Genomic DNA, 16,755 nt, shown 5'->3' with positions numbered 1-16,755 from the left:
GTAATTCAGCGTCTCAGCGGGACAGGCAGCATCTCTGGAGAGAAGGACTGGGTGACGTTTTCCGGGTCGAGACCCTTCTTCAGACCCTTTCAGAAACGTCATCCTGTTCTTTCTCTCCAGAGATGCTGCCTGTCCCGCTGAGTTACTCCAGCTTTATTAGCTCAGTTTTTATTTAATGTAGCCTCTGACATGAATTTTGAGATTGATAAACTATAATCAGAATTAAAACTAGTCGTTTCATAATATCGGAGATATGTTCACACGAGAGCCTCTTTAGCAAGATTTATTGTAAAGTTTTTGATACTGACTAGATTGTTTTCAGCTTTTATGTTTCCTATGTTCTGTCTTAGGCTCCTACACAAAAAGCTGCCCAGAGACACAGACGTACGATTATGACATGAAGAGCTGCAGGCGTACTTGTCATTCACTAAGTGAGAAAGACGTCACTTGTGGAATCCAACATGTGCCGGTGGATGGATGCGGATGCAAGGAAGGAACATATATGAACGAGAAAGACAAATGTGTGCCCTCTATCCAATGCCCATGCCTCTATCAGGGCTCCCTCCTAAACCCTGGAGAACTTTTCAGAATAGGAGATACACATTGGTAAATTAAGTTGCCATGAGGATCTTTACTCAATTACGATGACCATGTGGCACATATGCAATTTAATTTCCTTTTCTGTTGCAGTGTATGTAAAAATGGAAAGGTTCAGTGCACTAGATTACTGGCAAGATCGATGGGTAAGGCTTACTACCTTGTTGTCTTAAAAAAAAAGAATATTTACATATAGTACATGATCCTCATAAGTCTGTCCACTTTGCAGTGTGTTCAAAGCATATGGTCAACATCAACTGTGATACAACTGAGCCAGGCACAACAGGGGTAGAATGTCGAAGGACCTGTAGGAGCCTGGGTCTTGAATGCGTAAGTCGTTTTCAGAATGAAGTTTCACAATTAGTACAATCACAGATTAAACACATGCCCTGTAGATATGTATATATGGGTAATATCCCAAACGTTGGAATTATAGAACTGAAGAATGATAAGTAAGCCAAAATAACCTTTCATTGAAATAATTAGTAACATTGAGATAGACATTTGGATTAATAGGCAATTGATCAAGTTCAAGTTCAAATTGATTGGTCACATGCACCATAAGGTACAGTGAAATGCGCTACAATTAAAAAAGGACATAATACACAACATAATTCAACAAAGACATCCACCACAGCATTCTTCACTGTGGTGGAAGGCAATACGGTTCAGACAGTCCTCCTCCTCCTCCTCCTCCTCCTCCCTTGTCACCCGTGGTCGGGGACCTGAGTCATATGCACAAGTACGGTGATGTACAAGTACAATGAAAATCTTGCTTGCAGCCACACCACAGGCACATAGACAAACAGACATAGTCTGAAAAAGGGCCTCGAACTGAAACGTCACTGATTCCTTTTCTCCAGAGATGCTGTCTGACCCGCTGCATTACTCCAGCTTTTTGTGTTTATCTTTGGTTTAAACCAGCATCGGCAGTTGCTTCATACACATACATAGATACATACAGATGTATATACAAACAAACGTGTATATATATACATTATACATAGATAAATTACGCATAAAATGCCTACAATTAAAAAAAAGATGAATGCAAACACAATTACAAAAATGACAGTGCAAGAAGTGAACCATATTAACCGTAAACTGTATCTGCTTCTTGGTCTCTACAGTACAGTGAAAAGTGTGTGTCAGGTTGCGTTTGCCCTGAGGGGCTCCTGGACGATGGAAATGGAACCTGCGTGACAGAGGAGAAGTGCCCTTGTATGCACAATAATATACAATACAATCCAGGAAGGACACTTGCAGTCGACTGTAACACTTGGTAACTTTTAAACTGTAAAAAGTATCTTCAAATGTTAAATATATCATGGTATGATACCATGTTTGTTTAAGTGTTTCAGAAATGTGATAGTAAATTTGTGAAATTACTCTTTGCTCAGACAGATTTAACGTTAACTATTATACTTTAGAAATTGTGGAAACATTTTGCCTTAATCACGCATGTTAAATTGGTAATGACCATCTACAACAAAACTACATTTCAGAACTAATACAGAGCACATAACCTCTGATAGACTGTGCATCAGTGTGATGCTGCAAAGAAAGATGTTCTCGGCTTGGACATTTACCAATTGCTTGGCTCCCACGTAATGGTGCATTATTTACCCAAGTCCGTATCTGTCTAAATGCATCATGATCTTTTAATAAAATGTATCCCAATTAATCCCAATTATCCTTTTAATTTATCCCAACATTTAAGAATCAGTTAGGTACATGGATAGGACAGGTTTGGATGGATATGGATCAAATGCAGGCAGGTTGTACTAGTGTAGCTGGGACATGTTGGCCAGTGTGGACTAGTTGGGCCGAAGGGCCTGTTTCCACCATGTATCACTCAATGACTCTAAAATCAAGTCTATGCTGAAAGAAATATCAGCATGGAAATGCAGCTTGCTGTCACAGAACTTGGCAAACTCTCTGCTGCAAAAAGTAAGGTGCTGCAGCAACGCAGCAGCAGAGTCTGGTCCACAGATGCTGCCTGACCCATAGAGTTCCTCCAGCAGTGTGTGCTTTTGTTCCAGCTTGCAGCATCTTCAGCCTCTTACCACTTATTTGCTGTGCTGTGGCTGCCATGGAATGTGATCTTTAAAGCCTGACCCATTTCCAAGCACTTGGCAAAGCAACAATGCAGCTCCACCACAAGGTGAAATTATTGTGCACAATGCAAGATATTTCACCCACAATTATCATGAAAAAGGGGTCATCATTTCAGGACTTAGCACACACAGACTAGTTTTGTAGCTCATGTTATGGATCACACTCCCCTGCTGAACTCCAAACGCTTGCAACTCTACTTAAACCAACAGCTTAAATTCATGAGGGTAAAAAGCTTTTTGATTTGAAGTATCGATCAGAATTTCCATACCATAACTCAATGTGTCCCTCAGCTTACTTAGTAATCATGTTATTGCTCTCAATTCATCTTGTTCTGTTTAGCACCTGTACGAAAGGCAACTGGACCTGTTCCGAAAATCAGTGCCTTGGAACTTGTACAATATATGGTAGTGGTCACTACATCACATTTGATGGCAAGCGTTATAACTTTGAGGGAGATTGTGAATATATTGCTGCCCAGGTAAGGTTTCATCTGTCTTCTTTATGTTGGGCACAATGCACCTAGCATTAGACTGGCATGGGAGCAGTCTGTAACATTTCTCAAGGACTCTCACACAATTCTGTGATAGTCCTCCAGCTGATTTTTCTCCATTCCTATCATGAGGAGGCCTTTGGTCAAAACCTTGTCCCCATCATTACAGTTTCATGAGGCAACATCAACATGAAATTAGCTGCGACTATTAGAGTCATAGATTCATATGGCATAGAAATGGGCCCTTCGGCCCACCACATCCTTTAAATCAATCTACTATTTGCCCATACTAGGTGTGTAATGTTCGATGCTTTGCCCGAAAGGATGTGTTTGTGTCTGATTCCACCACCTCATCCGGTAGTGAGTTTCAGGTATCAACCGCCCTCTGTGTAAAAAAACTTCCCCCTCCTTTAAAACCACTTCCCCTCACCTTGAACCTATTCCCTTCCATTTTTAATACCTTTACTATTAGAAAGAGACGCTGAATATCTACTCTATCTACTCTATCTATGCCTCATAATTTTATATATGTCTGTCAGCTCCCCCCCCTCCCCCCACCCTCTTATCCATTCTTTCTGCACAACTAAAGTGCTCCAGTCTGAGCATGACCCGGGTGAATCTATTCTGCACTCTCCCTAGTACAATCTTATCTCCTCTAGTGTGGTCATCAGAACCACACAGCATACTCCGTACAGTATATCCAGTGTTATATTAATATAAATATAATGACTCAACATTTATATTCTATATCCTGAGCTATAAAGGCAAGCACACAATAAACTTTCTTCACCACTCTATCAGCTTGTGTGACCACTTTCAACAAACTGTGCTTGAACTCTAAGGTCCCTCAGTTCATCAATATTAATTGGCAACATACCATTTACTGTACACATCCTTCTCTATTTGATTCATCACCTCACACTTGTTGAAGTTAAACTCCATCTGCCAAGGCTCTGCCCACCTTTCTAATTGATCTGTATTCTGCTGTAACCCGAGACAACTGCCCTCATTATCTCAACACCACCAAGCTCCGCGTTGCAGAATCACAGAAACATGCAGCACAGAAACAGGCCCTTTGGCCCACTCTGTCCACACCAGCCATCAAGCACCAATCTACACTAATATGATATTAGCAAAAAAATGTATTAGAGGAGGGAATTCACAGTGGACACTTAACTTACCTACTGCAAACCAACATTTAAGTTTAGTTTAGAGATACAGCCTGTAACACGCCCTTCGGCCCACAGAGTCCACGTCAACCAGTGATCCGCGCACGAACACTATCCTACACAGTACAGGGACAATTTATAATTTTACCAAACCTATTAACCTGCAAACCTGTACGTCTTTGGAATGTGGGAGAAAACTGGAACACCCGGAGAAAACCACGCAGGTCACAGGGAAAACATATAAACTCCATACATACAACCCCCATAGTCAGAATGGAACCCGGGTCTCTGGCGCTGTAAAGCAGCAACTCTACCGCTGTGCCACCATGTCGCCGTATCACCATATTTTACCTTGTGCTAATCTGCATTTATTTTAAGTTCACAAACTAGTAACAGAACCTTTTTCACGCCAATTTCTGAATTACTGACACTGTATTTTTACTGCACGTTTTATCTGCAGGACTACTGCGGAGATAATAAAAGCAATGGAACCTTCAGCGTAATCACAGAAAATATTCCCTGTGGAACCACTGGGACAACTTGCTCAAAAACAATCAAGCTTTTTTTCCAGGTATCCAGTTTTCGTGCTTGCAATTCCACACCAAGAAATCATTTAAATTCATCTCAATTGTACTTTTGCCTACTGCAATGCTGAATTGTTGTCTCATCCCAATGCAGAATTTTGAACTGAAGTTAGCAGAAGGGAAGCACGAATTGATTCATCGAAATGACAACAAAAAAATCCCTTTCACTATCCGAACTCTGGGACTTTACCTTACAGTTGAAACTACTACCGGATTACTTCTAATATGGGACAAAAAAACTACTATTTCTATTAAGCTGAACCCTTCTTACAAGGTATGAATAAAGTTATTCATATACTATCATTTCTCTTCTCACTACTTAAGTATTAGTAGATATATATGTGTAGGGAGAACTGCAGATGCTGGTTTAAATCGAAGATAGACGCAAAATGCTGGACTAACTCAGCGGGACAGGCAGCATCTCTGGACTGAAGGAATGGGTGGCGTTTCAGGTCGAGACCTCCAGACTGATGTCAGGGGAGTGGGCGGTTCAAAGATAAAATGTAGTCGGAGACAGTAAGACTGGTAGGAGAACTGGGAAGGAGGAGGGGATGGAGAGAGGGGGAAAGCAAGGGCTATTTGAAGTTAGAGAAGTCAATGTTCGTACCGCTGGTGTGTAAGCTGCCCAAGCGAAATATGAGATGCTGTTCCTCCAGTTTGCGCTGGACCTCACTTACAGTAGACATATATGGTTGTTTTTTTTTTAAATTCCAGCATAATACCTGTGGCTTATGTGGTAACTTTGATGGAAATGCCAACAATGACTTGATGACAAGAGGCCGGTCCGTCGTTACAGAAGTGACTGAGTTTGGCAATTCCTGGAAGCAGGGAACCTCTTGTCCCGATGCTGTGGCCGATCGTGATCCTTGCATTATGAATCCACATCGTAAAGCCTGGGCAGAGAAGCAGTGCAGTATAATCACGAGCGACGCCTTCAAAGATTGTTCCACGACGGTTGTGAATTTATTCATTTTAAAAAAATTTGTTTTCTCTTGCTGTCTTTCCTTCCAACTGCCACCAGACGTAGTGATCTGCTTCATCAACAGGTTGACCCGGCTCCATATTTCGAAGCTTGTGTCCATGATTCCTGCTCGTGTGACAGTGGTGGAGACTGCGAGTGTTTTTGCACAGCTGTAGCTGCCTATGGGAGTGCATGTAATGTATCTGGGATATGTGTTAACTGGAGGACCCCTGACATCTGTCGTAAGTTTCACACAGTACTAACTCCAGAAGTTATATTCATGAATGGGAATTGTAATAAAATTATCAGCTTTGGATGAGCAATATAACAGTGTTGTAAACATAACATGTAAAGGAAGGAACTGCAGATGCTGGCTTAAACCAAAGATAGACACTAAATGCTGGAGTAACTCAGCAGGACAGGCACCATCTTTGGAGAGATAGAATGGGTGACGTTTCGGGTCGAGACCCTTCTTCAGAGAAGGAATGGGTGACATTTTGGGTTGAGAGAGAAGGAATGAGTGACATTCAGAATGCGTTTGAAGAAGGGTCTCAACCTGAAACATCACCCAAACATAAACATGTAATGGCCCCAGTCATTTATAAGGACTCCTCGGCAATTCACTATCTTGTTACTTTACAGGCCTTGTTTGATGATAGCATATACTAGTACAGGTAGTTCTGCTACAAAGTTTTTGTTGCATCCCATGTAATCTCGTATTATAGAAAACCATGTTATAATGACAATTGTGTCTTTGGGGAACAGGGGAAGGTTAGGAGCTAGAGTATTTCAGACTTGTAATAATAAATTACTTTTGTCACAGGTTTTTCAAAAGTAAAGGTCTTTTCAATGGCAATGCTACTGCATGCTAAACATACTATAGATTGGATTGGATTGGACACTTTGATTGCAAAGTGTCTATTCAAGCGATCGCTTGTCAATGTCAATGATTTTCAGTGAACTTGACGGTGTTCTTAAGAGAAAATAATGTCCGATTATTGAGGGGAGGTACATTGAAACAAGTCTGATAGAGTTGCTGCCTCACAGCACCAGAGACCCAGATTCAATCCTGACCTCAGGAGCTGTCTGTGTGGAGTTCACACGTTCTCCTTGTGATCGTGTGAGTTTCCTCTGGGTGCTCTGGATTCCTCCCACATCCCAAAGACGTGCAGATGTGTAGGTTGTAAAGTCATCCCAAGTATGTAGGGAACGGAAGTGGGGTAACGTGGAACTATTGTGAACAGGTGATCGATGATCGGCATGAGCTCAGTGGACCAAAGGGCCTGTTTCTATGCTGTATCTTTATGAAAGAAATTCAAGTAAATAAATACATTTTCACCCTATCCAATACAGCTTGGAAATTACTGTCACTTGCTGCTTGGTGCCAGAAATGTCCATTCCCAGCAGTTGTTAAACGAAGAATGGCCCAATGCAGAAAGTGCATGTTGCAGATGGACACAGCTTCGCTCAGTCACAAATTAAAAATACAAATAATGATGAAACTTAAATATTTGCAGTTGTGATTAATAATGAATGCATCTTACTTTAAGCAATACTCAAATTGCAAATGTAGGTAATGAGCTGGAACTCCGCCACTGACTGATTCTATCATAGACATAGCGTGAGATAAAAGAGATGACTGATCATTAAATTTACAGATGAAGGATGATTAGAGAATATCAATGTTAGAAAGATGCCAGAAGATGCAGCGTCATAAGCAACTGAAACATGCAGAGGGGTGAACATTGAAGGAATCAATAGTTTAAGCAGCAATAAAAATGTTCAACTCATGGTTAAAAGGAAAGGAAATGAGACAAGATACTGGTAATAGAAATAACAGCCTGATGGCTCTAGAAAACGATGTAATATCTTAATTTCATGTGCAGTGAATATCTACGTTCTCTTCTTTCAGCCATGTACTGCAGTTTCTACAACCCTAAACCTGAAATGTGTAAATGGCATTATCATCCTTGTGGAGTCCACTGCTTTAAAAATTGCCTCAACCCTCAAGGTCTCTGCAATGCCACGTTACAGCTTGAAGGTAGATATATTTATGATATTTTTAAAACAAATCCTCAAACGCTCTGCTGCTATTAAATATCAACCTATGCCTGATATGCAGGAAAAGTTCCTATAGGAATTCCCATTTTCAGTTTCTTGTCCAAACCAAGTTTGCATAAAAATGACAACATAAAGGGCTTGTCCCACTTGGCGATTATTTTGGCAACTGCCGTCGACTGTCATAGTCGTAGCAGCTCGCCGAAAAACCAGCAACAACCTACGTCATCCTGGTGACAAACTACGACAGCACTTACGTCAAATTGCTCATTGGCGTCAAACCCACTGTCGGCGAAAAATTTAGCGGCAACCAGAAAGACGTTATGACTTTTTGCGTGACTGAGGAGACTACTCCGGCGACCACCAGCGAACATGTGGCGACAATCTAGTCGCCTGTAGTGGCCTAAAAAATCGCCTAAGTGGAACAGGCCCATAAGCAACAGAGGCAGGAGCAATGAAAACTTGCTCAACTTTTGTGGAGGAGAGATCTTGCCTGACAAATCTGTTGGAAGTCTTTGAAGAAGTAAATAGCTGGATAGACAAAGGCGAGTCAGTGGATGTTGTTTATAAAATTTCAGAAGGCCTTTTGACGAGGCAAGGGTGCTAAAGAAGATAAGAGCCCATGGCAGATACTAGCATGGATAGCAGGTTAGCTGGGTGGCAGAAGGGAAATAGTGGGAATGAAGTGGGCTTTTTCTGATTGGCTGCCAGTAACTAGCTGAGTTTCGCAGGTGCTGGGTCCACTACTCTTCATGGTGTATATCAATGATTTAGAATTGAAGGCTTTGTGGCCAAGTTTGTGGATAATATGAAGAAAGGTGGAGGGGCAGAAAAGTAGAGAAAGCAGAAAATCTGCAGAAGGATTTAGACAGGTTGGTGAGTGGGCAAAGAAATATCAGATGGAATACAGTGTAGCAAAGAGTGGAGTCATGCATTTTGGTAGTAAGAATAAAGGCATAGACTACGTTCTAAATGGGAAGAGGATTCAGAAATCAGAGGTGCAAAGGGACTTGGGAGTGCTGGTGCAGGATTCCCCAAAAGCTAAGTTGCTGGTTGGATCAATGGTAAGGAATCCTTCTTCCTGCAGTGGTGCAACCAGATCAGCACATGATACTTCAAACGCAGCCTAGCCAAAGTCCTATGAAGTGGCATCATGACTTCTTGACTCTTATACCTCCTGACTTGAACTCACACCATTCACTAGTTTCTCTCCAAAAGGTGGCCACACGACCCAGCTCCTGGCTTGTTGACTCTAATCTCTGTCCTATGCTGTGTTTCAATTTCTCCCCATGACCCTTATAAATGTGGATTTTTTTTCTTAGGTTGCTACCCTAAATGTCCGGAGGAAACACCTATTTATGACGAACATACCAAGCAATGCGTTGCTGAATGTGGCTGTTATGATAATGGAAAGCATTATGAAATTAATGAAACAATAGAAACCACCAATAACTGTGAAACATGGTATTGTTTGATTTTTATAAACTATGGGATTATACTGTACAATAAAGTAAAAATAAAATGGAATTCATATAGGATTAGTGTATAGAGTGGTTGATGGTCAACATCAGCATTGATGGTTCAATGGGCTTGTTTCCCTGCTGTGTAACTCTAGCGTGATACAAGCACTTTCATGCAAGACTGAACTAATATCACTTTAATCTCTGAATAAGATGTATTTTTCTGCGTTAAATTCCATCAACCATTCCTTAGTCCACTTGGCCATTTGATCAAGCTAATTGATCAAGATCAAGCGGGGAAAAGATTTCATAGGAGTCTGAGGGATAAACTTTTCACATGAACGGTGGTGGGTGTCTGGAACAAGCTGCCAGAGGAGGTAGTTGAGGCAGGGACTATCCCAACATTTAAGAAGCAGTTAGACAGATACATGATAGGACAGGTTTGGAGGGATATGGACCCAATGCTGGCAGGTGGGACTAGTGTAGCTGGGACATTTTGGCCGGTGTGGGCAAGTTGGGCCAAAGGGCCTGTTTCCACACTGTATCACTCTATGTTTACGATTCCTGCTCCAAATGCATGCCTGATACAAATGTCAATTGTGATTCCTCAAGCAGTATCCTTGTGATGCCAGTCAATATTCTGTATATTGCATAGTCAGCCATTAGCCATAGTGTTGATTCTACAATCATGTGCAAAGTGTGTTTTGCATGTATATCCAGCAGCGTTTACTTTTAAGTTATGAAATATTTGGAAATTTCCAAAGGCTTGATAATGCACATAAATTAAAGTACCATTTTTTTGTATTCACTACCATCATGTTAAACTCTTAGAAAAACAAATAAACATTTTTTTTTCAGCCTGTGCACACCAGATGGCATTAAATGCATGAATGACAGCAGTGGCAAGTGTCCATTTAATTCTCCTATGAAATAAATTATTCAGTTTAGAATAATATTGCATATGAAGGTACTCAAATCATCCTGTAAATTCTCTCCACAGCTTGTGTGTGTATATATAATGGCACGGTGTATCAGCCGAATGACGTTATCTACAATATAAGTGATGGCCTTGGGCAGTGCATCACAGCAATCTGTGCTGAAAACGGAACAATTATTAGAACATTTGAGCCATGTGAAAGTTTCACAACCGCAGCAACGCCATTACCATCATCTTCAATCACCGCTAGTACAGGTAACTTTCCTGTTAACCTTTTTTTACTTTACAACTGAAACACTAAAAGTCACGCCAAGGTTCAATTCTGTTCTCGGATTAAATACTGGATTTGCCGCAGATAAGTAGACAACTGAATTCATGAAGTGTGCAAATGGTTAGCAGATTAGAGAAATGGGATTGAAGAGAGGGGATTCTGCAACAGACAGACAGCCAGAGGTCCATCAATGAACAGTTTTATTCAAGCAATGGTGTGAAACTGTTTTCATGAAGGACTGGAGTGAAAAATCAGATGACCTCACCCGAATGCAGAAGTCAAAATCTTCTTGGGAGAACCTCATTGCATTTGCAATCCAAGTTCACATCTCTCATGGAATCCAGCAACAGAATGCTGCCTTCCTGAAATCTCACCATTATTGCCCAGGCAATTGACTCGCTGAGCCTGTGATAAATTGGACCTGGGATCAGAGGTTCATTCATGCCAATGGAGTCAATGGATATTTTAAGGCAGATCGAGATAGATTCTTGACTGAAGAAGGGTCTTGACCTCAAACGTCACCACTTCCTTCTCTGCAGAGATGCTGCCTGTCCCGCTGAGTTACTTCAGCATTTTGCGTCTATCTTAGATTCTTGATTAGCATGGGTGTCAGGGTTTATGAGGAGAAGGCAGGAGAACAGGGTTAGGAGGGAGAGATAGAGCACCCACGATTGAATGGCAGAGTAGACCAAGTAGACTTGATGGGCCGAATGGCCTTATTCTGCTCCTATTACATATGATCTTATGAGTGACCAAATTGCATGTAGGCTTCAGGGAATTTGCATTGTGTGAATTCATGTTTTCAATCATTGATCGCACTTAATTATTTTAGGTACTTTATGTTTACATTTTTTGGCAGATTTCTATTCTAGTTGTTAGTAAATTGCCAGGGACAATTTACAGCCGATTGACCTACAAACCTGCATGTCTTTGAAATGTGGGAGGAAACTAGAGCACCAAGAGAAAACCCATGCGGTCGCAGGGAGATCTTACAAATTCTGTACAGACAGCACCCATAGTCAGGATCAAACTTGGGTTCCTGACACCGTAAGGCAGCGCGACTTCCTAAATGGGGAAAGGATTCAGAAATCACAGGTGCCAAGAGACTTGAGAGTGCTGGTATAGGATCCCCAAAAGGATCATTTGCAGGTTGAGTCGGATGTAAGGAAGGCAAACGCAATGCCAGCATTCATTTCAAGGGGACTAGAATATATAAGCAAGGATGTAATGCTCAAGCTTTATCTGGTGCTGGTGAGGCCATATTTGGAATATTGTGAGCAATTCTGGGCTCCATATCTAAGGAAGAGTACGCTGGCTTTGGAGAGAGTCCAGAGGAGTTTTACAAGAAGGTTCCCGGGGATGACAGGGTTAGGAACGTTTGAAGGCTCTGAGCTTGTACTCGTTGGAGTTTAGAAGAATGAGGGGGAATTTCATTGAAATCTACCAGATAATGAAAGGCCTAGATAGAGTTGAGTTGGAAAGGGTGATTCCAGTAATGAGAGGGTCGAGCCTTAAATGGCACAGCCTCAGAATTAAATGACGTACCTTCAGAATAGAGATGAGGAGGAATTTCTTCAGATAGAAGGTGGTGGGCCTGTGGAATCATTTACCACAGAAGGCCCTGGCAAAGTTATTGGGTATTTTTAAAGCAGATATTTATAGATTCTTGATTAATGTCAAAAGTTATGGGAAGAAGGCAGAAGAATGGGGTTGAGATGATAAACAGATCAGCCATGATTGATTGGTGGAGTAGTCTCGATGGGCTGAATGGCCAAAATCTGCTTCTATGTCTAATGGTCTTATGGTAAGTTCATCAAGGACAATGGCAACCAGAATACCTCGTTAGCCATTTGTACCAGTGTGCAGACTAACCCAAGACCAAAATGTAACAGAGTGATACATTTAAGCACCAATTCACAGATGTTTACATAATTCATTTACACTATTCTGAAATGACCTGCACATTTTTAAAATCAGTCTATTGATTTCTTTTCTGCAGTGATTTTGACATCAACGCCACCTTTCTCCACAACCAGCAAACCATTGACCTGTAAGTAAATTGAAATGTCGGGAATGTGAAGGAACTAAGCACTGATTATCTCGATCTGTCAGGTTTGCAAGGTTTCAGCTTATTGGATGGCAAAGGGAATTAAATGAAAGCCATCAAAAGAGAATTCACTAAATCCTTATTACTCGCAAGGAATGAGGGCACAGAGTACCTGTGGGTGACACCCGACCTGACTCCTACCAGTGCTGGTGGCTGTGACTCATCCATGGCTTAAACTCCTATGTAAACTTCAGTGTGTCGAAACAATATATTTCATCAGTGATCTCCAGATTGCTCCTGGTGCCAGCTGATAGTGAGGGTAGGAATAGGAAGAAAGTACCGATTAATGCGAGAATGAGAATTTGATGTAGGGGGCAGAGACTTTTGGACCTTGGGAATCTCTTCTGGGGCAGAGGTGATGTGTACAAGAGAAATGGGTTGCACCTGAACTGAAGGTAAACCAATATCCTGCTAGGCAGGTTTTCGAGTGCTACACTGGGTGGGTTTAAACCAGATTGGCAGGAGGCCATGATCAAATGCAGGGCTGTGACAGTTGAGAGGTTGGAAGATGATAACGAAGATGATGAAAAAAAGTTGAGTGCACAGAATAGGCAGGAACACAGCAGGGAGGGAGGAAGGACTGTTAGATTGAATTATATTCATTTTTATGCGAGAGGCTTGATTAGTAAAGCCCCTGTCCCACTTTTACGACCTAATTGGCGACCTCTGTCAAGTTTGCCCTTGACTCATATTCGCAGCATGGTCGCCACGAGGTTATAGGAGGTCTTCGTAACTCTTCTCATGCTCGTGAGTGGTCTCCGCGTACTCGTGGCCTCAAGTAGATCGCGGCGTTTTTTCCAGCCTGATAAAAAATGTCCACGAGTAAAAATAAGGTTGGCATGGAAAAAATTGATACCTTTTACTCGTAGGTAGGTTGTAGGTAGGTCGTGGTGATAGTCGTAGGTCGGATACTGGCCCGAGAAAAAAAATGCAAATATGACATCATTTTATCATGTGATCATTTTCCACTCGTAGCTAGTCGTAGTTGGTCTTAGGTGTGGAAGACTGAGGTCGAGGGGGGTCGTAGGAGGTCATAGACATTGTCGTAGGAGGTCGTAGACATGGTCGTAGGAGGTCTTTTAATTCGGTGAATCAACACGACCGTGACATTTTTTTTCAACTCGTCTAGGGTCTTCTAAATTTGTGGATTAGGTCGTCCAAGTGGGACAGGCCCTTAAGGTGATGAATTCAGAGCATGGATAGATATGTGTGACTGGGACATTGTAGCCATTATGGAAATCTGGCTGAGAGTGGGACAAGATTGGCAGCTTAATGTTCATGGTCCAGGTGCTACAGGAGGGATAGAGTTGGGAGTAAAAGAGGAGGCGGTTTTACTTTATTGATTACGCAGAATGTCATAGCAGTAGCCCAAGATTACATTACTGATGATTCACAAGCTGAGATTACTATAGTATATTTGTAAATATGATGCATCTATTCTGATAATAAAGGTATACTGGCTGCAGAACCATGCGTAAGAAATCATCTTCAATTGCTGCATAACACTGCGTTAAATAAATTAATGTATCTTTTCATAACTCCACAGCAACTTGTGTGATCGTGGAACAATGCGAATGGAGCAAATGGATAAGTGTAAGCAAACCGACACATGGTTACGGCGGAGGGGATATTGAAACATATGATAAAATCAATGAGAAAGGAGACCTGCCCTGCAATGCTCCAAGCAGGATTGAGTGCAGAGCAACACATGCACCAGAAGTGGATCTCGAAGACCTCGAACAGACAGTGCAGTGTAATGTTTCCTTTGGGCTGACATGCAGAAACAAGGATCAACATCCAGTGAAACAGTGCTATGACTATGAAATACAGGTACGGTGCTGTGACTTCATTTGCCAACCTCCAACAACAACACCAGAGCCAACCACAACCTCAAGTCCCACAACACCAACTCAGTTACACACAAGCCCCACAACTCCTGAAACAGGAACAACATCCAAAACACCTCATACCACTGAAATCACAACAAGTACAACAGGTCCCACTACACCTACAACAGAGCAGATTACCTCTACATCTCCAGTCTCAGGTACATCAGAAAGTACTACACCAGAATTGACCACAATTTGTACAACTGAACTAACAGAAACTACTGAATTACCTACAACCACCAAGTCCACAAGCACTACCCAGACCCCATTGGTGCCCACAAGCACAACTCCGGAAACAGGAACAACGTCCACAACCACAAGCTCAACATCATCGGAAACCACAACACTGCCCACTCACACCCCAACAACCGTCCCAACAACAGTTACAAAAACACCACATTCAACCACTTTTACAACCACAACCGTAAGTCCCACGACACCAACTCAGTTACGCACGACCCCCACAACTCCTGAAACAGGAACAACGTCCACAACCCCTCATACAATTGAAACCACAACCAGAGCAACTGGTTCCACTTCACCTACAACAGAGCACACAACCACAACGCCTCCAGTGTCAGGAACACCACAAAGTTCCACACCTGAACTGACCACAACTTCCACAACTGCAAAAACTGAATCTACCGAAACACCATTTACCACCAAGTCAATAGGAACTACTGAAACTACACAGGTGATCTCAACCAAAACACCTCAAACACAAACAAGATCCACCACGACCACATCAACACCAACTGAAACCACGACAATACAGACGCACAGCTCCTCAACTGGCACAAGCTCAGAAACAAAAACACCATATTCTACCATTGCTACAAGCACCACAGGAAGTCCCACAACACCAATACAGGTACACACGAGCCCCACATCTCAAGGCAGAGAGACAACATCAACAACACCTCATACCACTGAAATCACAACCAGTACAACTCGTCCCACTACACCTACAACAAAGCAGATTACCTCTACATCTCCAGTCTCAGGTACACCAGTAAGTACTACACCAGAATTGACCACAACTTATACAACTGAACTAACAGAAATTACTGAATTACCTACAACCACCAAGTCCCCAGGAACCATCCAAACCCCATTGGTGCCCACAAGCACAACTCCGGAAACAGAAACAACGTCCACAACCACAAGCTCAACATCATCGGAAACCACAACACTGCCCACTCACACCCCAACAACCGTCCCAACAACAGTAACAAAAACACCACATTCAACCACTTTTACAACCACAACCGCTAGTCCCACGACACCAACTCAGTTACACCCGAGCTCCACAACTCCTGAAACAGGAACAACGTCCACAACCCCTCATACAATTGAAACCACAACCAGAGCAACTGGTTCCACTTCACCTACAACAGAGCACACAACCACAATGCCTCCAGTGTCAGGAACACCACAAAGTTCCACACCTGAACTGACCACAACTTCCACAACCGCAAAAACTGAATCTACCGAAACACCATTTACCACCAAGTCAATAGGAACTACTGAAACTACACAGGTGATCACAACCAAAACAGCTCAAACACAAACAAGATCCACCACGACCACATCACCACCAACTGAAACCACGACAATACAGACGCACAGCTCATCAACTGGCACAAGCTCAGAAACAAAAACACCATATTCTACCATTGCTACAAGCACCACAGGAAGTCCCACAACACCAACACAGGTACACACGAGCCCCACATCTCAAGGCAGAGAGACAACATCAACAACACCTCATACCACTGAAATCACAACCAGTACAACTCGTCCCACTACACCTACAACAAAGCAGATTACCTCTACATCTCCAGTCTCAGGTACTACACCAGAATTGACCACAACTTGTACAACTGAACTAACAGAAACTACTGAATTACCTACAACCACCAAGTCCACAGGAACTACCCAAACCCCATTGGTGCCCACAAGCACAACTCCGGAAACAGAAACAACGTCCACAACCACAAGCTCAACACCATCGGAAACCACAACACTGCCCACTCACACCCCAACAACCGTCCCAACAACAGTAACAAAAACACCACATTCAACCACTTTTACAACCACAACCGCTAGTCCCA

The 16,755-nt window shown here is 42.3% G+C and overlaps 1 protein-coding gene across 1 annotated transcript in view; it reads left to right on the top strand.

Annotated features, from left to right (window-relative positions):
- Positions 1–16,755, top strand: part of LOC116984418 (mucin-2-like) — a 96,516-nt gene that overhangs the window by 31,532 nt on the left and 48,229 nt on the right. Inside the window, exons 16-30 of the mRNA XM_033038570.1 lie at positions 351–606; positions 691–748; positions 838–927; positions 1,728–1,879; positions 3,055–3,193; positions 4,835–4,945; positions 5,053–5,232; positions 5,673–5,912; positions 6,005–6,161; positions 7,832–7,960; positions 9,300–9,441; positions 10,296–10,339; positions 10,438–10,629; positions 12,645–12,695; positions 14,299–16,703. Coding sequence (XP_032894461.1) covers positions 351–606; positions 691–748; positions 838–927; positions 1,728–1,879; positions 3,055–3,193; positions 4,835–4,945; positions 5,053–5,232; positions 5,673–5,912; positions 6,005–6,161; positions 7,832–7,960; positions 9,300–9,441; positions 10,296–10,339; positions 10,438–10,629; positions 12,645–12,695; positions 14,299–16,703 — 4,346 coding nt within the window. The remainder of the gene's footprint in view (positions 1–350; positions 607–690; positions 749–837; positions 928–1,727; positions 1,880–3,054; positions 3,194–4,834; positions 4,946–5,052; positions 5,233–5,672; positions 5,913–6,004; positions 6,162–7,831; positions 7,961–9,299; positions 9,442–10,295; positions 10,340–10,437; positions 10,630–12,644; positions 12,696–14,298; positions 16,704–16,755) is intronic.

This window comes from Amblyraja radiata, chromosome 20 (assembly GCF_010909765.2).
Source record: "Amblyraja radiata isolate CabotCenter1 chromosome 20, sAmbRad1.1.pri, whole genome shotgun sequence".
NCBI lineage: Eukaryota > Metazoa > Chordata > Chondrichthyes > Rajiformes > Rajidae > Amblyraja > Amblyraja radiata.
The sequence above is the reverse complement of the archived record's forward strand: the minus strand, read 5'-3'. Positions and strand labels throughout refer to the sequence as shown.